A 23,668-nucleotide genomic window follows, 5' to 3' on the forward strand; every position below is an offset into this window, starting at 1 on the left:
GTCCCAGTTGGACTGGCTGCCCCGACTTACTGCTGGCGTGAAAGGTTTTCTTATCTTTATGGGGCCAAACACATGGCCCCATAAAGATAAGAAACCAGTTATGCGAGCCAGTCCAACTGGGACGGCTCGCGAGCCAGTCCAACTGGTCCAGGGGTGCGTGCACAGGGGTGGGAAGCTGTGCCTTTCCCACGTCGTCTGTGCGGCTCGGCCCCTCGCTCTCACTCCTCCGGCTGGCTGGTGAGTGGACTTCGGGCTTTCACCGGGAATGTGGAAGGCGGGCGGGCTCTACGGGAGCCGTCTTTGTTTCTGCGGTTGACGCGCCTTCCCCCTCCCTCGGAACGGGCTGAGAGAGCTTCTTGAGGGAATGGGTATTGGGGAGGGCTGTAGTCTTCGTGTCTGATGCCTTTCGCGTCAGCAGCTCCCGATTGGTTGCTGAAGGCCCACGGAGGACAGTCCCCATATAAATAATATTCTAATTGGAACCGCCTCCGAAGGCCTGGCCCTTCCGACTATCACAATTCTCTTTCTGAACACAGAGGCCTGGGGGTCTGATGAACGCTGGCCTTAGCGCCAGCCTGGCCATGGGCTGCTCCTCAGCGCTTACAAGAGAGCTGACTTTCACAACAAAGTGGTCATGAACCCGGGCATTCTCTGCCTTATACACACACTCGTATTCAACTACGCATTCACACGTGTATGCACTCTTCCACTTACGCACCCAAGCACGCCAACATACTCTATTGATGTATTCACTTGTGCATCCATGCGCTCTCACTCACATCCACAGTCCTTCACTCTCTTACTAACATGCCACACCCTCATTCATACATCCAGACACCCACTCGTTCACAGCAGGACACTCACTCAAAAGCAGACAGGATCGTACACGGACACATTCGCAGGCAATTACATGCTGACAGACACACTGGCACAATCCACCTCGCGTGCTTCTACTCACACACTTGACACTTTCGACTCACTTCAGCAATGATAGCGCCACAAAATAAAACGCTGTTTGTCCAGTCGCAGCTTTCTCTGCAAACCCTTGTGTGCACTGAAAAGGGAGGAACCTTTGCTGACTATGAATACCAGCCGTAAATAAAATACACCCAAACTGGGAGAGCCCTTCAAAAATAACTCCTGTGAACTCTGTGCGTCTACACCCTTAAAGACAATCTGCCTCGAGGCGCAACTGTTCGCAGGTCTGAGCATATCGACGCACTCATTCAACTACCAGAAAGGGGGACAAAGAAGAACGTCTTGGCCCTGCCACCCAAAACCCGCACCCAAGACCCAGCGTAAGGCCACTCACCTCCAGATGTGGTACCCGGCCAGCACCCGGGTGCCGCCCCCCACGCATGAGACCAATATGCCCAGCAAGTACAGGAAATCCATCAGTCCTGGGATGGGGGTTCCCGGGCGGGGGACAGAAATTCAGGGAGCCCGGTGGACAAACATCCAGGGAGGAGAAAAAACACCTGCGGCACCCCTCAACAAGCATTGAAAATGCAATAGGCCTCGCGCCTTTTATTAAGTTAAAGCCATTTGCGTTGCTATATAATACCAGTAGCAAAGCAAATGGCTTTAACTTAATAAAAGGCGAGGCCTATTGCATTTTCAACGCTTGTCTATAGAAACCAGTTAAGTTCTTGAAAATGATGATAAATCAATTTGCTGTACATGCCCCCACAATTAAAAGGGTTAAGTTCTGAAACAAGTCAAGTGCCTTTATGGTATAACTGAGCATACTCAAAAAGGTGGCACTTCCATGGTCTAAATGGGTTTCCACATTAAGCAGTCCTGGCTGAACTAAGCCCTCTCTTTGTGAGAGCAGACAAGAATTGCAGCAGAGAATCAGTTCTCAAACAAGCATACCCATGGATAAATCTGTATAGGTTGGGAAGTCTGTGGCATACTGTGTTCATGTAAAATATAATATAATCTCAGCGGAAACGAGGTGGTCAACAAGTTCAGCTACTCGCTCACTCTAATACAGAAATATTAAAGGGATGATTACAGAAAATATTGAGGACATGTAAGGGTAGGTAGGGTGCAATAAATGTAAGGTAGAGCAGGTTTATTCTACACCAAGCAGTCTGGAGACTAAAGCACTGGAAGAATCTGTGTCAAGTTAAGCATTTTAAATGTATATCTTCTAATCATCCAAAAGAGAAAAAAAGCACACACTTGTAGTGACAGCCAGAGACTGGCATTTACATCACTATTCTAAGGAAATCTCCATATTCCCTATAAGTGAAATGTGTTTTCTTTGAAAAACGTTTTATTAGAAAACCACCACCGAGAAACCAAATATTTTCAGTAATTGTAGAAATATTTGGTATGTTTTTGAATTTTAAAAACGTTTCACTAACTGACAAAGGGTACACTACATTTTTCCAGAGTAAACACATTTGGTTCCAGACTTGCCATACTTTCAAGTTGGTAAGTATAATAAAATAACACTATTCAATTACGCCTTGCTTTTCAAGTTTAATGTAAAAGTCGGTTTAATTGTGTTTTCTTAAAAATGTCTTTACTTTAAAATGTTTCCTTCAATTTTTTGTTCATTTATATTTCCTTAAAATGGTCTTCTCTGATGTGTGGGTTCTTGCTTTTCTTTTCTAGAAGTACACATATTTCAGTTTTAAGTAAGGCTTATGGCTCTTGGTGAGGACGTGGTAGCTGGTGAGAACTACTGTAATCAGATTGTCCCGAGACACTGAACTTTCTGCACTGCTAGCTAAACAGACTAGCCTAAACAACCTACCCGGTGTCAAAGTAAACCCCTGCTTTTCTTGAATTGCTCTAGACTATCACCTACTTTCCCCCCCCAAAGGGAGCAGGGTAATTATGTTTAACCCAAACATCTCAATCAATCAGGCATTTGTGAAGCGCACTACTCCCCCGTGAGGGTCTCAAGGGCTTGAGGGGGGGGGGTTCAAGAAGCTCCGTCTCACCCAAAGAGCCAGGTCTTGAGGCTCTTTCTGTATGCTTGCTGTGTGGGGGTTCGTCTGATGCTGAGGGGGGAGTTTGTTCCAGGTCTTGGCTGTGATGTAGAAGGTTATCCCTCCAGCTCTGGCTCTGCTGATGCGTGAAATTTTGGCCAGGGCAAGATCGACAGAGCGGATGCTTATCTTGGGCGCGTAGAAGAAGATAATAACATTGAGGTATTGGGGTCCGGTGTTGTGGTGGGATTTGTAGGCATAAGTCAAGAGCTTGAAGGTCACTCTTTTTGACGGGGAGCCAGTGGAGTTCTCGTAGGTGCTGGGTGATGTGGTCTTGTTGTGGGATACCGAGGACAAGTCTGGCTGCGGCGTTCTGGATGGTCTAGAGTTTGAACAGTGTTATTTTATTATACTTACCAGGAGGAGTAGAGATTTGTTGATTCCGGCATAGAGGGCGTTCCCGTAGTCCAGTCTGCTGGTTATGAGTGCATGGGTGACGGTATTTCTGATTTCGGTGGGGGATCCATTTGAAGGTCTTGCGGAGGGTATTGAAGCACGTGGAAAATGCAGCGTTGATCTGTCAGTTCCTGGTGAGGGAGGAGTTGAGTGTGATGCAGAGGTTGCGGGCGTGGTCCGTGGGAGTGTGAGAGTTGCCGAGGGCGGTGGGCTACCAGGTGTTGGCCCATGCGGAAGGGGTAGATCCGAGGACTTCAGTTTTCTCTGATTTGAGCGTCAGGCCGCTGCTGCTCATCCAGGCAGTGATGTCTTTCATTCCTTCTTGGAGGCTGTGTCTGGTGATGTCGGGTTCTTTGGGTGAGGGAGAGGATGAGCTGGGTGTTGTCGGCGAAGGATACTATGCTGAGTCCGTGTTTTCTGACAATGGTGGCGAGAGGGGCCATGTCGATGTTGAAGAGCTTGGGGCTGAGTGAGGATCCTTGGGGTACTCTGCAGCTGATCTCTGTGGGTTCGTAGAGGAAGGGCGGGAGTCTGATTCTATGAGTTTGGCCAGTGAGGAAGGAGCAGATCCAGTCAAGGGCAGTCCCCTGAATGCCGGCGTCGTGGAGTCTGGCGGTTAGTGTGCAGTGGGAGACGGTGTCGAAGGCTGCTGAGAGGTCTAGAAGGATGAGGGCAGCCGTTTGGCCTTGGTTGAAGAGGATGAGGATGTCGTCCTTGACGGCTAGGAGGACAGTCTTGGTGCTGTGGTTGATGCGGAATCCGGATTGGGAAGTGTCGAGGATCAAGTTGGATTCTATGAAGTTCGTGGGCTGGTTAACGATTTTAGTGACTTTAGCTGAAAGGGGAGGAGAGAGATGGGTCTGTAGTTCTTGAGATCCGTTGGGTCTGCGGAGGGCGTCTTGAGGAGGGGCTTGACTTCTGCATGTTTCTAGTCATTAGGGAGCGCGCCTGGTTCAAGGGTGCAGTTGATGGTACGTCGTAATTCGGGTGCTATAGCGAAGGCGGATCTGTGGAAGATGTACGTCGGGCAGGGGTCGGTGGGGGCTCCCGAGTGTATGCTTGTCATGTTCATAGCGCTGTCTTCTGTGGTGACATGGGTCCAGACAGTGATGGTAGGCTGGGTTGCGTTGCTGGTTGTAGGTGTAGTGTTGGTGCCTAGTTCTGCTCGTTGAAGTTGTCGCAGAGAGTCCGGATCTTATAATGGAATTAGGAGCAGAGTATAATGCAAAGGTCCTGGGATGGAGGGACGTCGAGGATTCACTTCTGAAGGAAAACTATGAAACCTACGACACACAGACTTCTACATGAATGAACATTTCAGGGATGAAACAAAGCACCAACTGCTCCACATCAATATATGACATGGTGGTCCTTACACTTCAAATGTAAGAGCAACTATGTGCACCTACAGCGACTATTAACATGTTAATATAAATTGAAACAACCTTGATTTCTTAGAGGATGACAAAATCATTTCTGAAAACCTCTACTGGGCAGATGTCAAAGCATTTAGTTAGAAGTCACTAGAACACATGCACTGCAGCGATTAAACATACGAGTTTACAAATTTATAAGATTTTCAAATTAAGTGAATTGATTGTTATGCAACTTCCACTCTAAAATCCATAGCATGTTATGCTTCACCCCGGAGTTTTGTAAATATTACTTACTGTTACACTATTCACATTCTGAAATTTTACATAGCGGAGCGGAACAATCCCATCCTCTTTGAGATCGTCTGGTGCCAGTTCCAATGCCTGGGTTGGTTCACTTTGCATTGCTTCATCAAAATCAATAGATCGAGGAAGATTGATAAAAATCTTAACATACTTGGGGCCTTGACCTACAGGAAACAAGAATGAGATTTACCAAATAGTCATGTGTGGCTTCCGCTAATTCATAACAAATACCCAGTAGCAGTTAATACAAACAAAGGGAAACAAGGAAAGAATTTAAAACTGTAACCACAGTTTTGCAGCTTGCTGTCCAGAATACTTCATCATGCTTTAAATGATCTTACCATCTACTTATTTAATTTAAAGACAAGAGCAATTAAAAAGATAAACCTCAGGCTCCTTTGTCATGGCTGCAATCAGACCTCTTGTATGACGTTAATCATGGTATTACGTACTCTGTCCCATTTTTAGGTCTCGCCTGACCCAGCGCATGCGCTGGTCTGGCGAGACTTATTGAGGGGGCTCCAAAAAGTGCTACCAGGCCAGCCTAGAGCTACAGTGCATGTGCGCGGGCGCCGCGCTTTACCGCGATTACTTTCACTTTTGCGGCCGCACAGCCGCTTTGATGTTTCATCGTGATCCCGATCGTGATCACTTTAACTTTCGCGCCGCAAGGCCGCTTTGCATAGCCAATAGGTCTCGCTTTTGGGACCTTATAAGTATTTAGTTATGCAACTGTTGCATGGATAAACACTTATAAGGTCCCAAAGGCGAGACCTATTGGCTATGCCAATGCTTGTTAATGATGTTTCTGAGAAGTATTAAGTGTGTTTCACAAGCCTTCATTAAGTCCTATAGCAACGACTGTGCGGGCCAACTGTACAATAACCAACAACCTGCTACTAATTATTACAGGTATATAACTTTTTTTTTTTTTAATTTTTAGCATAAAACTGTGAAGGATACAAAAGCTTGACATCAACTAAAAATGTTGTACTTTAAGCAGGTGGGCTAGAGGTTGAAGCAGCCCACCCGGCATTTTAAATAACAAACATTTCCATCATTATACATTATGATTCCAAGTAAAGGAAATGCTGCATGTCTGGTTGCAGTGTCTGGTGACTCAGGGGACTAAAGCATACGCTGCAGGATTCTCTATTTGATCATATATTACCCTACTTCCTGGTCACAGGTTCAAATCCCTGCAGTCCACTGAGCCTTTCAGCCCGCTGAGATCAATACTGCCATACAGTTGGATAACAATAAATATCTGTTGTCCAGGACCAATATGTCCAAGCGGAGAATGGACGCTTGACAAATATAGTGCCTGGACGGACCTGCAGCTCCCTCCTCACCCACCGCCTAGAGACCCTTACAGGCGAGTAGTTGCGCTTTACAAGCCTGCGATTAATTGACTGAAATATAAATTATGTAATGTCTGTGTGGTAGAATGCTTCCTTGTGCTGTTGTAAATGTTTGATGCCCAGCTCTGCCCCTACCACTGTGCTTATTTCACAGCTATTTTATTTGCCTTGTGGTTGGTTTTCTATTTTTTTAGAACCCATTTGACAACTATAAAATATAGACCTTTAGACTACTAGTCACCCTCTGAAAAGATGGCAAAGACGAAAGGTGTTCTAAAGCATGAAGCACAAATCACATTAAAGCACACACGGAAGGCTAAATCGCCTTAGATACAGTTTTGTTTCTGTCTTTATTTCCAATAAAGGTGGGACCATCAATCAAGGGTGATTAGCTGCACTTTACAAATACCACATTATTGACCGATTGATCATAAAATATTATTCACCGCAGTCCTCCTTCATGTGGAGGACATACAAAGAAAGGAAGAACTATAATGAAGGTTCCCCTTTCACACCGCCCATCTTTTGAGACAGAAGCAAGGAGACAAAAGCACAGATGGTACTAGAGAGCCTTCAATACAACTGGTTTCTCAATTCCATGAAAAGGAAAATAAAAATATCAATCCAATCCGGATACCATTTCCGAAAAGCTACTGTGAGGGTAGGGCATGTGGGTGGCAGTGATGTCGGTGGAGCCAATAATGAAGACAAGGGATGAAACTAAAGAGGGTGGCAGGTAGGGGGCAGTAGAGCAGGTGGTGAGGAGTGCACGGGAGAAAGATGAAGGGACAGATAGAAACAGAAAGGAAGAACAGAAAAGATCGAATCGAGACACAAATAGACCCGTCACAAGGATATTGTGGCATGGATTTGGAAATTGAGGCACAAACATGTTCAATTTGTGGCACATTATTGCGTTTTGAAACCAAGCCTTCACTCAACTAACATTCTGTGAAAATCAAGGGCAAATTACAAACTCCCGTCGCTGAAAATTCATAAACTAGTTTGAGTCTTTTGTGAAGAGCACTTTTGTCCTTAGGGCAGGTCTGTACTATGAAGAACATGCTGACTGCACAATCTGAGGATACGAATAAAGTAGTTCTACTTGACAGGCTCATGAGGCTGCATTACAGTGAACAGAAGGGCTCTGGTTCTGGCAGCCACTCCCGAGCCTCTATCTGCATCTGGGCCGGCCCCGTCGATTCTTGCTGAAAAGGTACCGATGCTGTGCTGTGAATTATACTGATTTGCTATACTGGGCCTGCCCGTCACCCATAACTTCATATTCCAAAAATTAAATACGCAGCTTTAACTTTTGATATATGAAATGGATACCCACTTAATGGCTGAACTACACATTGAGAAACCAGTACACCTGCAATCAACCCCGCATGACCAGTTTGTGTGACCCTCGGCAAACACTTCGTTTCACCGAGCCTCCTTATTCTCCACATCACATACGAGAGCCCCTGATACAACGCGAGTTCGGGTGTGCACTGCACAAAAACGGATTGGGTCTGATTTACAAGCCTGCAATCTTGCCCCATTTATAATAAGAATTTTGGCCACATAGAAAATACACATGACTGACTTGCTTCTTAGTTCACCATTGGCATGGTCGTCAGGGCGAGGAGGCAGCAATAGATCTAAGTTCATATTTAAAAACTGTCACTTTAAAAAATGCTTCTCAAAACAGCGATATTATTTTATGCACTGAGGTGAAATGCTGCTGCACATTAAAGAAATTCACTTTTCTGAATTCTGAACACACTAGTATATTTTTTACATGCTGGTTGTTGCATGATTTATATGCCAAATATTCTCACAGCTCGGCTCATACATGGGCTCTTAGAGCCAAGCCAGACCCCCTAGCTCTGCTTAGGTTCGGGTCTCCCAACTCACTTGTTAGCTTACCCACTACTACGGCGTCCTTGCATTTCTCCACATCCCTCGGTGTCCGTTATTAGATCACAGGGGATGTGACAGAGAAACTGAGGGAGACCTTTCAATCTGGAGAATACAGCCGTCAGGCCTCGGACAGACAAATGCACAACTGCAGACTAAGGAAGAAAGAGAAAACCAGCCAGCAGTTTCTCTGCCTGTTCCATGGCTCTCTCACGTGCACCATCACTCGTCTGACTCCAAATGGTGGTCCTCCTTTGGCCCGCTGCACATCAGGGGCATGCTGCACGTGCAGACAAAAAGCCAAGAGAGCGCTTAAAACCCAACACGGAAGTAGACAGAAAAAACACACAGCACACAGAGACTATTTATTTTAATGCTGCGCTTGTTTCAGAAATCACAGAATAGTAATTTGTGAAATGGCTAAGCTAGGGGCGCGGGGGGGGGGGGGGGAGGGCTTACGGGGAAGGGGTCTGCTCAAAGTAAGATGGCAGAAGCAGAGAACCAAGAGGGCTAGTCTGTAATAATCTCTCATGCAGCTCAGCACAAGCAGTCGAGTGGATAGGGAAGGATACAACCAAGTAGCTAACAGCACTCCGTGAGAGATGATTGTGGGCAGAGCAAAGACTTGCCTGAGAAAGTCTCAAACCAACAACTGACAGTGGCTTGTCTAAGAATCAGTTGGTTAAAAAGGGCCGTATTCAAATCCCACTCTGTGTACACAGGGTCGGACTGGGATATAAAAATAGGCTTGAGCACCAAATAGGTGTGGCCCACATTAGTAAATTAGAAAGCTAAACACGTGCTCCTCGTTTGGAGACTGGGAAGTTTTGAACTTGTAAAGACAGGCTGTACAAGTGTCTTGCGAGGCATGGAAGACTGCATGGGTGTGAGCTTGGCACAGGCAACATTTGTTTAACAAACAAATAAATCAAGAGTAAAAACCAGCTCAGCAGATCATAAACAGACCGACAAACAGCCTAAAAACGGGCCACACAGTGACCTGCCAGACCAGCACATCAGGCACTGCCAGGCTGCCCTATAGGCCAGTCCGACTCTGTATGTACACAATGAGCAATATGTCTATTTCACAGCTCTGCTGTCATATCCCAGAGTTATGAACATGTAACGGAATAGTGTGAAAAACTTGAACATATCAAACTTGGGAACGACTTTCTACCTCGGTATTATCAAAAGGTCTGTCTGCCAACAAAGCACACTGACCCACCTCTCTGCTCCTAGCAACGGAACCTCTGGGGACAAAAATGCCCTGTGTCATGTCTGCCTGATGAAGTGGAGGTACTATTAGTCATATTTAACTGTTTATTTGTATATGAAGCATGTCTTACTGGCGAACACATTGATGTTAGCTTCATGACAGCTACAAAAACATGCCTATCACCACTGGTAAACTATGTTGTCACGTTTCCCATAAGAAGAGTGCACAGCCCTCTTCGACCAAGCATAGCAGACAGATTCATACGAAGTGCATTTCATAGAAAGAACACAACTTGGACAGGGGACCTATTGCGAAGGATCTGGCACCAATCATAAAAAATCAGCCATGCAAGTCAAAAAAACGTCTATAGGTTAACTTGTGTGCAAATTCTCGAAAGTACCCCCTGTCCAGGAGCACCCCCCTATTTCAAAACTAGGGCAAACATATACACAAACAAAATCAGGACTGCATCACTCGGAGAATAAATTGTTACATATAGTTATAATCGAATAGGCTTCGAATTTAGAAAGGTATCTTCTTTATTATTTATGTTCTTAAAAAGCCACAGTCAACGCGTTTCGTCCTGCCGCGCAGGACTTCTTCAGGGCATTCACAATTCGTAGTGAGCAGGAAGAGGTCGGTAGTAACCAGTCAAGAATAGCTCCACACCGTATTAACGAGATTCTCATCCGTATTTGCGACTAGATATCTCTGGTACAGGTCAGAAAATTAATCCATCCAAATTCAATTGAGAAGAGAAGATAAGATAATAGGCGCATCTGTAGGGTGACGTGATCTGGTAATCAAGATGATATCGGCTAGGCGCTTTTTAAATTAGACGCAGCCCATAACCCCGTCCAGGCGGCGAGCACTCCCTCCCCGCTCCCCCCTGGTTCTTGCCATCTCTGCGCGCTTTTCCCTTAAGTACCACTTGACCACTTCTTGGTGCCTGAAAAGGTCGCAGTTTTATTTTTCAACAAACATTTTTGTAACATGAAATCTTCATATTTCAAATTTCAACATTCATGGTCTTACTATAGTCCTTCAACGACCATGTTTCACTTTTATCTATTGTTCATTATTTTCTCTATTCCCATTCTGGACCCAGACGCCCCAATTGCCTGGGAGAGGAGGGAGGTGCCCCAATCCCTGTGTTTCGATTCACGGGTCTAGGCTTCAACTGGCTACCGATTTGGAGGGTGTCCCTTTCTGGGCATGCCCGGGCTGCAAGTGCCGTCCCGCTCGTCCTGTATCCTTTCGGGGCCCTCCCTTCTCCCAGGGGTCTCTGCCGTTTGGCATCCCAAGGACCTTACTTGAGCATCTACTCTATTTTCTTGCGGCTGGGTCCTTGTCATCTTCTCAGTCTGTACCTCTGCCGTAAGGCATCCCCGGGGTCCTGCAGGAGTGTCATCTCTGTTCTTTCTCTGGCGGCACGCCGCCCAATGGCTCCCCCAGTGCCCCTGGCGTGAGGCATCCAAGGACACTGTGTGAGCCTTTCATCTATCTCCTAGTACTTTCGTTCTCTACTAGGTTCCTCGTGTCAGCTCCGCCACGCTCTCTACGGTTTTTCGATCGGAGGGAGCTCCCCCCTTAGCTCGGCCTAACCTCGCTACCTACTCGCCACCTCCTAGCTCGAATATGCCCACGATGTACCGCATGAACTTGTCTCTTCCTGTCCCCGTGTGGTATGCCCTGACTACTACCAGTTTATGCACCCGTGCTGCTGGACATCCGCCCCTGGGCCTTGTAAGCTTTGTCCCTGGTGGTGTTCAGCTCTCTTCATGATTTTTTTTTTTTTTTTATTATGCCCTCTAGCTTCGCCTCCTCTAACTAGGCTTGCTGCGTGGCGCAGGTATACTGGGCTAAATTTTCGTAATTGACATTGAGGAAATTGGGGGGGCCCTCCCCTAGCCGAAAACGCGGATTCCCCAGGGTCTTAACTTGACCATCGCCCTGACCACGGGTAGCTTTTGCCCTGCCCGGGTTGTGCTCTGCTTGAAAATTATAATATGCAATATGACAACAACAATTGGGTTGTCCTACACACCTCGGGGACACATATCTATCATTTCGTTTATGCCCCAATATTAATGGTACCACCGCTATGCGTCTGGTGTTTTTTTTTTCTGTTTTTTCTTACCAACACGTCTTTTAACTTCAGGGACCTGCAACTCACAGATCTTCGTTTCGTATAGAAAGTGCAGTTGCACATCACTGGACACTATACATCTGGTTTGTTCTAGCTAGGGAAGGTCTCTCCAGAGCTAAATCTCCCTGTGTACTCCATGTAATTGCGTTTATCGCTGCTAGTTGGGCAACCTAATATGGTGGTACAGGTTGAGTCTTTTCTGAATGGTACTTTGTAAGGTACTGGGACTTGTGAGGTAATTGGGTCATTTGTCATGGCTGTGCTAAACCAGCATGGGATTTGTTGTCAAGCCTCCCATCTCAGATGCTTAAGGCTGGCCTTGCTAAGCCGGCCACCCTTTGAACCCTGCTATCTATCAACTGGAGGTGGATGGATTGGTTTGGCATTGCGCCTCTGGTGGAGCGCAGCAGGGTGGGCACCTTGCGGCATAGTGCCGACATAACCACTCTTGCTTCTGGGAGCCCGCCTGTCACAAGCCAGACAGTTTTTAGTTTACGATCGCATTCCTGGCGCCTCTATCCTTGCATCTGCCGGGGAATGTTTGTCCCCACTCTGCCAAAGACCCGCTCCCGTCAGGCGAATAAATCCTTGTCATCCCCAAGCTTCAAGTGATTTCGACAATTAAAGCCGCCTCTGCATGCCCGAACCCTAGCCCGTCTATTAAGTCGCAAGGAGACTGCCTGCTCTGCTCAGCGTCCCGAAAGTTGCCAACGCTTTATTCGTTAGGCCACCTCCTCCCCCCCTCGATCAATCTCAGTGTATGGTAATCTGCCACACCTCTTGGCACTGCCTTGCTCTCTGGGTAATTGCCCTCCCAGTGTGCTGACGCGGGGCTTTTTTTTTTTCTTTTCCCTTGCGCCCCGTGCACCCTTAGTGCGCATGTGTACTGCTGAGGGGGCGTAGGAGACCCCCCCCTCCTGGTTCGACCTATATTTGGCCTAAAAGTCAATTCCCTGCCCTCGAAATCGCCATGTGCGCGTTTATCGCCTTAAGCGCGGATCTTTCTAACTGGGAGGAGACTGCCGCTGTCTCCGTGACTCTCGCACGCCAGTTCACGGGGGGGATTCGACGGTGTCTGCGGCCCTACCCTGGTTCCTCCGCACCAAATACGACAGGGGGTGTACTCCCTGGTCTTTCGAACTCCCAAAAAGAAAAGAACACTCAGACCAATCAACCCTCTCCGGTCTTTTAACAGATACATTTCTTCAGACCTTCTACTGACCTTTTAAAGATGACTACTCTACAAGTCGCCTATTCCAGTGCTGTGCCTTGGGAATAACATGGTGGCTCTCTAGCTCGAGGACACCTACTTCCACATTACTTTATGTACAGCACATTACCAATAGGGTACGCTTGGCTGGATATAGAGTGGAATCTGCTATTCACATTATGTTCTGTTTTACCACGTTGACATTGTTTTCTGTTAAAACACGATAAATGCAGAATGATCGTTATGGGGAATAAAGGAAAAAACAGGAGCGAAAATAATCCACTGACGGTTAAATCTACTTAAGCTACGCCGCCAAATGTTCCCTGTATTATCTTTCCAGGCAAATGCAGCCACGGTTTCTATGAAAGCAGCGCGCAAGGGTTGTGCCATTATTGTTGTCAAAATAATCCTTGGGCATGACTAGCTCCGAGAAACAGTCAACGCGACCAGCTTGTTTTCCTGGTGAAATACATTTCTTATCGTAACGCTTTTATCACAATGGTGTACATTAAATGAAATTCCCGCTTTGGCAAAACCTCCTGCAGTCTCCCGACTCCGAACTCCGCCCACACGGGACTAAAATGGAAAATGTATCTCACAGGAGAATGCTGTGCAAAGATACCCAGCGGCAGGCAGTGTTTTGTCAGAACGCGCGGCCCGCCTCTTAGGAGGTGTACGGTGCCGTGATGTCATTCGGAAATGCAGACTATCCTCTCTCTGGAATCAAGTTGCAAACACCATCCTAACAGTAATTAGAGCTAAGCAGCAATTACATATGATTTGTTCAGACTTACCGCCTGTCTGCCGTCTCCTAGCACCCAGCAGCATCACGCAGCCGTATGTTGAAAGGAAGGAGCAGTTATCTGCCTCTAAATGTAATACCACGTTAAAATGTGCGAATGCCGAAACAAACGCGGGTCGTGATCTTCTAAGCTAAGGTAAGCATTCGTAGCACTCGTGCCCTATACTCCCTACCAGTCTGAATGACCTGTGACTTCTACACTTTCCGTCCTTTGGCTTATTATCATTTCCTATACACGGAATTACACCTATGCTTGATTGACTCTGTCATGCGTGTGTGATGCCAGGCGCCCGGACCCCCACACTGATATGAAGGCGCTATATAACTAATTCAATGCCTCTGCGAGCGTGTGGTTATGGTGGCTTGGTCACTGTTAAGGGTGCTAGTACGCGAGTGCGTGGTGGAGTTGGACATTGGGGCGGGGGCGCCCACCAACATTGTTGCACAGGGCGCCCCAGTACTAAAAGCCGGCCCTGTTTTCTTCCCAACTGCTACAACATCTCCATTCCTCGTAAGACGTGTGCAATGGGAAGTGCTCGGACCCATATCTTGGTATGGGAGAGCGGTGCGACCGGTGCTACCGCCCCGGGTGATGGCTTCCCTAAGGCGCCGTGTTTGAAAGTTTCTGAAGCTCTTTGAAGCATCAGCTGCGGCGTTTCGTCCCGCCGGCAATTACCAGGCCTCACATAATTGTAGAGAAAACTCGTTTGATTACTTAACCTCCTGGAGAGAGCTCACTGCTTTGTAAAGTTGAGGTTTCGACTTAGGCGAAGTTAGTGCAGGGGGTTACTATGCCTGCTGCAAAGACGTGTCCCGAGTATATTACAGACTGCATATGATGTCAACCGACCAGCAGACTACTGCGTTCAAAAGAGCCATCTTTCGTTACTTGGGTTTTATAATTTAAAGCTCCAATATAGAATAATGAGCTCTTGACTTTCATCCCGGAACTGCCTATATACCGCAAACTATACAATTATTAGAACCTTCATTATAATAGTAATGAGCTCTTAACTTTCATCCCGGAACTGCCTATATACCGCACTTCATTCCTGTCACAAAAGGGGTTACTTTGGCTGGCCGCGACCCTGTTTTACCAGATTGATTTGGCCGTACCCTAGCTTTGCGCAGCCCCGCTCCTTACCTCTTTCGCTTAATTTCACTTCCGGGCTCGTTATGGGGGCACCGTCGCCCGCATCAGTCTTCCGCCTTTTCGGGGGCACCGCCGCCCGCACCGACCCCCGCGTGGTTCGTGTCCTGCCGTGATTTTTCGCCAGTTGCTTGCTCGAGGTTTGCCAACTGCCCCGTGGTGGGTGTACGTGAGCCCGCTGCCATTGCTCCTGGTGCCTCCGGGTGGCGGTACCGGCATTCTGCCCAGCTTCGATCCAGCTCCTCGCCAAGGTCGTTGCTCCGGGCACCACCGTATTGGCTCCAAGTGCCCGTGAGTCCTGAAACTGTGGTGGACCCTGCCCGTCCCTCGACGACAGATGGGGCGGGGGTGATCGCCGCATCTTTTTCTTCCGACCAACTGCGCGAAATGCCATGTAGCGTCCTTGCGTCCTCTTCTCCGGTCAGGTCGGCTTCCCCAGCCTTCCTTTCTGCCTTCCATGCGATGGCGTGGCCTTCCTTTCCTTCTTCCCTCCTGACCCCCCCCGATGCCGTTGTTCCCTTCATTATTCCGCCCTTACGAAGGAGGTCTTGAGGTCCAGTTGCCGTGCATACGGAGGCTCGGATTCAGAGCGGAGCGGCACTGTGCGGGGAAAAAGGACTAGCGCACTCTTGGAGCCATGCGTCTGACTCCGCGATTCCCTGCGAGGCCCTCTGGACACCTCACTTGCATCCGCCGCGGAGCCCAATGACCCTGCCTCTTCTGCTCGGATCATGCTGGCCGGTGTGGAGGCTCCTGAACCCGCTGCTCCCATTCTTTTGCAGCTATACACTTTCCGTCGCCGGTTCGTGCTCGCGCACGGTTTCCCCCGCTGCTCTGCAGTTCCCCTCGCGTGGGAGCGGGGCCCCGTCGGCCGGAAAGTCGCCTGGAGACTGCCGGTGTCCTTTGTTCTGCTGGTGTTTGGCGCGAAAGCTCGATGATCTCCGCAGGTACGTCCGGTCCATTTTCTTCTTCTTCTTACGCGAGGGGGAGCCTTGAAATTGAATTTCCTGGGCCGTTGGCCCCTTTTAACCTCCCCCTTGCCTACCTCTCTCGCCCCCTGATTGGGGGGGGGGAGCTTCCTTTGTTTGTGGGCCTATCATGCCCTCCCCGGCCTAGCCGGGTTTTCGTAATTGCGGGGGCGTGGCGTGGAGGGGTCCCGCCGCCGGCCGGCGTTCTACCCTAGGCCTCTATCGGGTCCGGCTTTGCCTTCCCCGGCCTGGGTCCTAATGTACCTCAGAGTGGCCGTTCGGCCTGACGTGGTGTCCAGAAATAATTTCTCCCGCCCGTGGCTACATCAAATTTAACAAGCATTAGAAATGCAATAGGTCTCACATTTGCTTGAGTTAGAGCTATTGGAGTTATAAATGGCGGGCTTTTACCTATGTGTTATGGTGTGTATGTATGTGGAGTGGAGAGGAATTACGTGGGTTGGATTGGAATTGTTATTTGTGGAATTGTGTGGTGTGGACTTGTATGTTGTTGAGTTGGTTTGTGTAGTGGAATTATGTGGCATGGTGTACAGTGGAATTATTTGGATAGTAATTATGTGGTATTGAGTGTTCTCAAATTATGTGGAGTGGGATTGCATGTTATGGAGTGTAAGCATGTGAAATGGTATTTTGTGTTGTGGAGTGGTATGCTTTAGAGTTTAATTATGCGGTGTGCTGTTAAAGTTTGTGGCATGATGGGCAATTCTGTGGTGTGAGTGGGATGTATGGGGTGTGTTGTGTAATTGTGTTGTTGAGTGGAATGTGTGGTTTAGTGTTGAATTATGGGATATGGATTGGAAATGTGTGGAGTTGAATTGTGTGGTGTGGAACTGTGTGGATAGCTTTGCTTTTTTGGTGATGAATAAAACAAATTGGTAGGAGCCAAGCTCCAGATCTGTGATTTTGGGTATTAAAATAAACAACAAAAAAACATGCAATGCACTGAAGCAACGCATTTTATAGTGCTTGAATGCCCAATAGGGTAGTATATAAACACAATACTAAAATACCTCCTTCCAAGCGGCACAGAACATTTAATATGTGTACATGCAAAAGAACAGAAATATTGGTCAGAGTGTGAAAGATTGGAGCCCCTCCCCATTTCCCCCACAGTTTTATATATAGTATGCTCGACCGTCCAAAGTTGATCGCATCTTCCTTCTGCCCCTTGTTTAAAAGCACATATAGTCTAACGATGTACCTAACGAGAAAGATGAAGGTGTTACCCAAGCTTTTGTTTTGCCGATCTTGCTAATATCCCATGAAATATACCCACGTGATTAAAAAACAGGTGAATAAATAACATCATCGGTGGAGGGAAAGTTAACGGTTGGAGGCTGAGGGCAGGCCGTGGTGGAAGCACTGCTGTGTGTGATTAATGGGGTGAGAGGGCCAGGATGCTGATAAGGGGGCTGGTACTGGGCTATGATGCATTCACAAGTCAGAGCTCCCTCACTCCGAAATCTGGGGAAATCAGAAAATAATCTGAGAACCAGATAACCGAGGGAAGCGAGAGGGTGGGAGAAGAAGGGAGGGTGGGAGAAGAAGGGAGGGACGGAAGAAGGCTGCACAAGTACTGGCCACACTCGAGAACAAGAAAAAGAGTTGCACAATACTGAATGAATAAATACATTTTCACAAATGACTCAGTATATTGGATGAAAACCACCTTCATGTAGCAGAGGCATGCGCAGAACCTAAAGTTTGTGTGCACGCAGTGATAACTGCTGTTTAATAAATAGACATCAATGCGCTGGCTTCCCTGAAACATTGTGAACAGCTGAAGAAAGCGTATCATATACTCCCTCTGCTATCTGCTGCTTCTGAACATCAGAATTAAAGATAAATTACCCCATGGCCTCTTTTTAAATAGTTCCTCGAGAAAATGATGTAAGTTTTAGATGTTTTAAAACAGGAATTCAATGAAACCGTCAAGTGGCATGTGCAAGTGCAGCACAGAAACAGGGATCCAACGACACAGTAGGATCAAAGTCAGTGGTTACAATAACTATTTCATGAGTAATGCACAAGGCAGCCAGCATTATTCATGCAATGTCTCCTTGTCTTCTTCATGTTATAGATTAGCTTACAAGGGCCAATGTCTGTTTTTAGTACACAAAATATGCTTCACCTTCGCAAATATGACAATGCACTGCAGAGGTGGGCTGCCTAATGGTGGTGCTGTGCATGTGTTAAGGTTCTAAGTCACACAAGTGACACTCAGAGTCCTAGCACAATAAACCATTCTCGCAAAAAGGCTGATTGCCCGCAGTGCTCAGTTCATGCGCCGAGTAACATGATCAGACTTTCAAGACTGAAAGCCGGGTGATGCCTAGGACACACAAGCTGGCTCCGTGGAGCCGACGGGGGGAGGAAAAGTGAAGTCGCACGATGCGCGTGCTGACAGGAGATGTGCACGCGTACGGAGTGCACATCTCCTGTCCACGTGTTCTATCTCCTGTCTCCCTTTGACAGAGAAAGCGGCAACAATAGATCTCGCCAAGGCGAGCAGCACGCATGCGCTGCGTCACTAGGCGAGAACTTAAAAGCGCCCAGCCGATATCAGCGTGGGCGTCTAGGCTGCAGACCAAGTTTCATGAATGAATATTTGCTGAGACTCCCATCAACTTGCAAAGACGATCACCACAACATGACAAAGGAATTCACACTAACATTGTATTTACAGGTTCCTCATTGAACGGCAGCAGGGGCTCTGAAGCGGCTGCTGCTGGTTGAAGTACCTCAGTCAGGAGATTAGTCCTGACTGCCACCGTAGGTAGCTCAAGGCCCAAGGCCTCAGCCGCCATACACAACACCACAGCGTAGGAGGCTCCCTTATCCGTAGCCACGGTAGGGGGAGAAAGCATACCAAGGTCTGGGAAAGTATACAGACCACTGGTCTCACCCAGTTCCTCTCTCCACTCAGGCTCTTCCAGCTGGTCTGCTAGAGGGTCAATAGACCCCTCCCAGTCCTCATCACCCTCCTCTGGCTGCCACTCAGGGTGACAAGGAACGCCAGGATAGAACAGAAGTACAAAAGTACCCGTCTGCGCCAGTACCGGCGTTGGTCCGGTTCCATATCCATGTCGAGGGGGGAGGCCGGGGACGACGCCGGCTGGGGACACAACCGGCGTCAGAAGGGGCAGAGGTGTCGCCAATGGATTAGGCGCCGGAGGTGTCGTAAGGTCGACTAGTGCCGATCCAGATCCAGGCCTGGATCCCTGGGGGCTCTGTGGCACCGGAGCTGAAGCCGCCGGCATCGAAGGCCTAAAACCCCCAGCCGAGTTTGCAGGGCCCGACGGCACACCGCCGGAGTCAGGCTGCCCAAAGATGGAGTGAGGGCTTTGTAAAAGCTACGAAGTTGAGCAGGGGTCCCCCCTGCTCCCGGAAAGGGAGGAAAGCTCAGAGCCGACCCAACAGGCTCCGTGGGTGGAGCCAGACGACTACCTTCCGCATCCCGTGTCGCGTCAACCGACGGAAGGGGAGAAGGCGAAGAGCGAAGGTGCTTCTTCGTCTTCATCTTGTGCTTCAACTTACCTAAAGACAAAGACTTCGAAGAGGAGTGATGATGGTGACCCGGCGACCTGTCCCGCGACCTCCCTCTCGACCGGGACCTCAAGCGGAGCTGACTGCCGGGCCTTGAGAAGCTTTCGGACCGCTCCTGCAAAGACTTTAGGTTCATCGCCTGGCAGTGGGAGCATGACTTCGGGTCGTGGTCGCGCTACAAACACCAGAGGCACACGAGATGTCGGTCCGTGACCAACATCAACTTGTGACAAGAATAACAAGGTTTGAAGCCGGTCCGTCAATGTGACATTCCTTGTACAAGGAATTGAATGACTCAAAAAAAGAAGTCCTCAAAAGTTGAAAAAAAAAACTAGTAAAAAAAGACTAAGGGTACCGCTCTCACCGGATCTGCCCTGGCTGGCGCAGAAAAATAAAGAACTGATGTCAGCGCGCAGGAGCGGCATCTAAAATACCGCGTCGCCATTCTGGCGATCAAGACTCCAACGACGAACGCAGAGTTGACAGATGCCACCTACCGACACACAGGGGTACTGCTGAAGAAAAATTCTCCGGATCCAGTCTGACGCCTGGGGGTAATTCTAAGGTAAGGAATCCATAACTAATAGTCTCTTTCAGATACTTGAGTTACTCTCAAAGATTGCCTCCAGACTTTGCATACAGGATTGGGCTTGAAGGATAGTTTTGATGGTCACTGTGCACACATGGCTTCAAACATGCTCCTGCATGAGGCAGGCAGGGTTTCGTTTTTTGAGAAACATCGGTCAAACATTAGGAAACACCATTTTTTAAAGACTTATCTTTTCACTCGTCTGATTAGTGTTAAACTAGATGCGCAACCACCCCCCACCCCCCCAAAAAAAACGCTTGCTGTTTGAGCTATTACAAAGAGAAGAGGTATACACGCCAGCACTCAGACAAGTGAAGGCTGTTGTGGGACTTTGCAAAAACTTAAATGTCATTAAATTATTGTGTGCGTACAAGTCCCAAAAACTTTCGTGAAAGTACTCACGTGCTGGCATATTGGGCCTTAATTCGTATTTTGCCACAATCTACTGTATAACATAACTGATAATTCAACACCTTTGCAATTTAAAACAAAACTAAAACATTAAAACCTTCGTATTTCTATTGTCAGCGGGCAGTACAATGTGAAGGAGGGAGACTTCATAAAATCTAAAAACCCTAGGGTGGTAACGGGCTGAATACTTTTGCAGTAATAAAACATGGATTAGGAAAGGATGGCAATAGGTTCACTGACGCAATTTAGTTCCGAGTACTCAATGGAAGGACTACAAGAACAGAGCACTCGATACAACTTCAACTAGAACATATTAGTTCATGCTACATCAGCCTCGCTAGATGGCAGTGTAGGCCAAACATTGAACGCATGTTTTTATCTGCTCAAACTCCTAGGAATGAATAATCTCGTCTACTGGTATGTAATAGATTGCTCCTAGATCCCACTAACATGCAGACTTCCAAGAGCAATTAAACACAATCTGTGAGGACACTAATAAAGAGGCTCTACTGGGCAGGCGCATGAGGCTGCATTACAGTGAACACAAGGGCCCTGGCCGCTAGCTTCTCCCTAGCCCCCATCTGGTAGTCACTTCACAGGTTTTTGAGTGATAACATGGGAGGTGGCTCAAGCTCTCTGTACTAGATAACAATACGTGCTTTACAAAGGTCCTGTGCATGCATGTGTGCATAATCACACGAATCACCTATACAGCACGCAATACAAGATTAAGGCTCGACATTATTACCAACAGCACCTTTTTTTAATCAACCTTAAATAACGAAAGACTGAGTAATGCCTGCAAGAGTCCAAAGGTATGCACTCCAGGTTCCGTGCAGACATTTGCAGTGAGCATAACTCGACTCGCTATTATACCCAATTGTAGCTCGTGACCTGCATTCTAGATAAATCTCTCTCCAACAAAAGCAGTAATCCACTAACCAATCTTATAGAAGTTAGAAAGCTGTGAGACACATTCCAGCTAGTTGCCTGCAACATACAACAACCTTATGCCCTATCTAACGATTCAAACATTTGACCAACAATGATGGACATTTCTCTCCAGTGAGTGCATTGACCACCTAGGTACACACAACAGCCCGTGTATTAACTCACCCCCATACTATCTTAAAACGGAGTTGATTTGAGACCAATTAAGTTTGGTTAGCTTTACCATTACTTTTTCATGCTGCATATTGCTCTTCACGTGACATTACATTTCTGCCTACACTCACAGCAACAATTTGTGGGTTCCTAGAGTATTTTCCCCGTTTTCAGCCCAGCATGGGGTGTTGTTGAAAAAGTCAATCTGATGGGTGATTCAAAGGAGACGTCCTGTCATCCCACTATGCAAGGCTAACAGAAGGTTTAGTGGCCTAGGGTTATCCTCACCTGGGATGGGAATGCAACACTCCGGCACACCCTTGGCCTGGCCTTCTGTAAGTGGAGAAGTGGGGTGGGGTGGCGCGCCGCGCATGATAATCGTTTAAGCAGTCTGTTTTCACCCTTAAGAGTGGACAGTTCCCCACAGTCCGCAGGCTCGTCAGAGCGGATTCCACAGCTTCCATCCAGTCTGTACGATCAGGGACCTTGCCATCATGTTTAGGGTTCTTATACTATAGTTGTTTCACCCTGCCTGCATCTGCAGGGCGCCCTTGTTGATTTTAAAATTCCACCATTGCTCATTATGTAAATATCAAGTTTGTCAGACTACTTTTACTGGATGGAAAATCTCTCTAAACCCTTTTAAACTTTAACAATATTTTGTAATCACTGGAGCGCTCCCCCGTGGACAACAAATATTCTGATTATGCACATTTCGCATATGAACAACTATTGAAATCTGCATCATCCAATGTTACAGGAGTAGGAGTTTCTAAAGTGCGTCCTCATCTTCCATTCTATACACGCTGGGCCACTTGAATTATGCATGTATAAGAACAAGGGGTAACCCAGGGACCTGGGTAATCAAGTAATAACAAGAAACCACGGTCCCTCAAGGTGGAAGTGTGAACCTCTACTTCCTTGGAGAACATCTTTGTAACCGTCAAAAGATTGGCTCCATTTCTAAACAAGTCAGTTGTATTCAGTTTATTCAACAATAGAAAAAATCATTGCAATTTTATACTCAAGCCAAATCGAAAGTGAAATTGTGATCTCAAACAGCGCAGCAGGGCAGGGCAAGTGAAATAAGTAAGCGTAAAGTGTGCTGGTGGCACACCGTCTATGTACATAAATAGCATCTGATCCAGGATGCAAACGTGGTTGGTACACACACTGACAGAGTGAAATGCTCCAGAATCAAATAAAAACAGTACAGTATTATTGTCAGCGTTTCAACCCTATGCATGCAATTTAGACAGTCATCAACAGGATACAGGTTTGGGAAGCATCTTCGGAGGAGAAAACAGGTTAGTGGGTCTGCTTGCAGAGAATACAATTTTAGAATTCATATACTGTACTCTTGGGAGGACCAACTAACCTGCCACTCCTCTACCAGATATGAGTCAGTACCCCTCGGAAGTATCTTCATATCCATCTTATAAATTGGGCTGGTTAGTTAGCCGTCCCAAAAGTACAATGTATAACATCTAATATTAAAATGGAACCAATCTTTGATAGTTAAATAATTTTCTCAAAGGAAGTAGAGGTTCACACTTCTCCCTTGAGGGAACACTGTTTCTCTTTATCACTGGAATTATGTGGTAAGGAATGGTCAAATTATGCGGCAATATGCAGCACATTGTGTGATAGTATTACTTCATTATGTCATCATTTTTATACTTGTTAGCACTGTCTTGGCATTAGTTGCACCTCATTAGTAGCAGTTAAACACCCACATGTAGGAATACGCTACAGAAAGGTTTCCAAAGGGGCTTACACTGCGCAACATGGAATGTTTTCACTAACCTTTGACCTGTTTGAGCGAGAAAGAATTTGTTTTGTTAAAACCTGCCTATTATGCAGCAGAAGATGGATTATGTGGCTAATGCAGCAAATCTAGAATTACACGAAAATCATTGCATAATTTCAGTGGCCCGGTCTATACGGAGGTAAAGTTTCACAGGTTACCGTGCACTTTCTATGCAGTGCAAAACTCACAGTTTCCAAAGGCACTGGAGGGATAAACTGGCCTGGGGAGGTGTAGGCCAAAAAGAAAAGCATCAGAAATGATGTCTTGGGACCCAAACTCTCAATGTGTGTCTGTGTATTAGTACCACAATGGAAATGGCTTTGCTCTTTTATGAGCACTATTGTGC

The 23,668-nt window shown here is 47.2% G+C and overlaps 1 protein-coding gene across 1 annotated transcript in view; it reads right to left on the reverse strand.

Moving 5' to 3' along the window:
- Positions 1–23,668, reverse strand: part of TXNL1 (thioredoxin like 1) — a 174,135-nt gene that overhangs the window by 33,815 nt on the left and 116,652 nt on the right. Inside the window, exon 6 of the mRNA XM_085630116.1 lies at positions 5,072–5,244. Within this exon, the coding sequence (XP_085486242.1) occupies positions 5,072–5,244 (173 nt within the window). The remainder of the gene's footprint in view (positions 1–5,071; positions 5,245–23,668) is intronic.

The sequence above is a fragment of the Triturus cristatus genome, chromosome 2_1 (assembly GCF_964204655.1).
Source record: "Triturus cristatus chromosome 2_1, aTriCri1.1, whole genome shotgun sequence".
In the NCBI taxonomy this organism is placed as follows: Eukaryota; Metazoa; Chordata; class Amphibia; order Caudata; family Salamandridae; genus Triturus; species Triturus cristatus.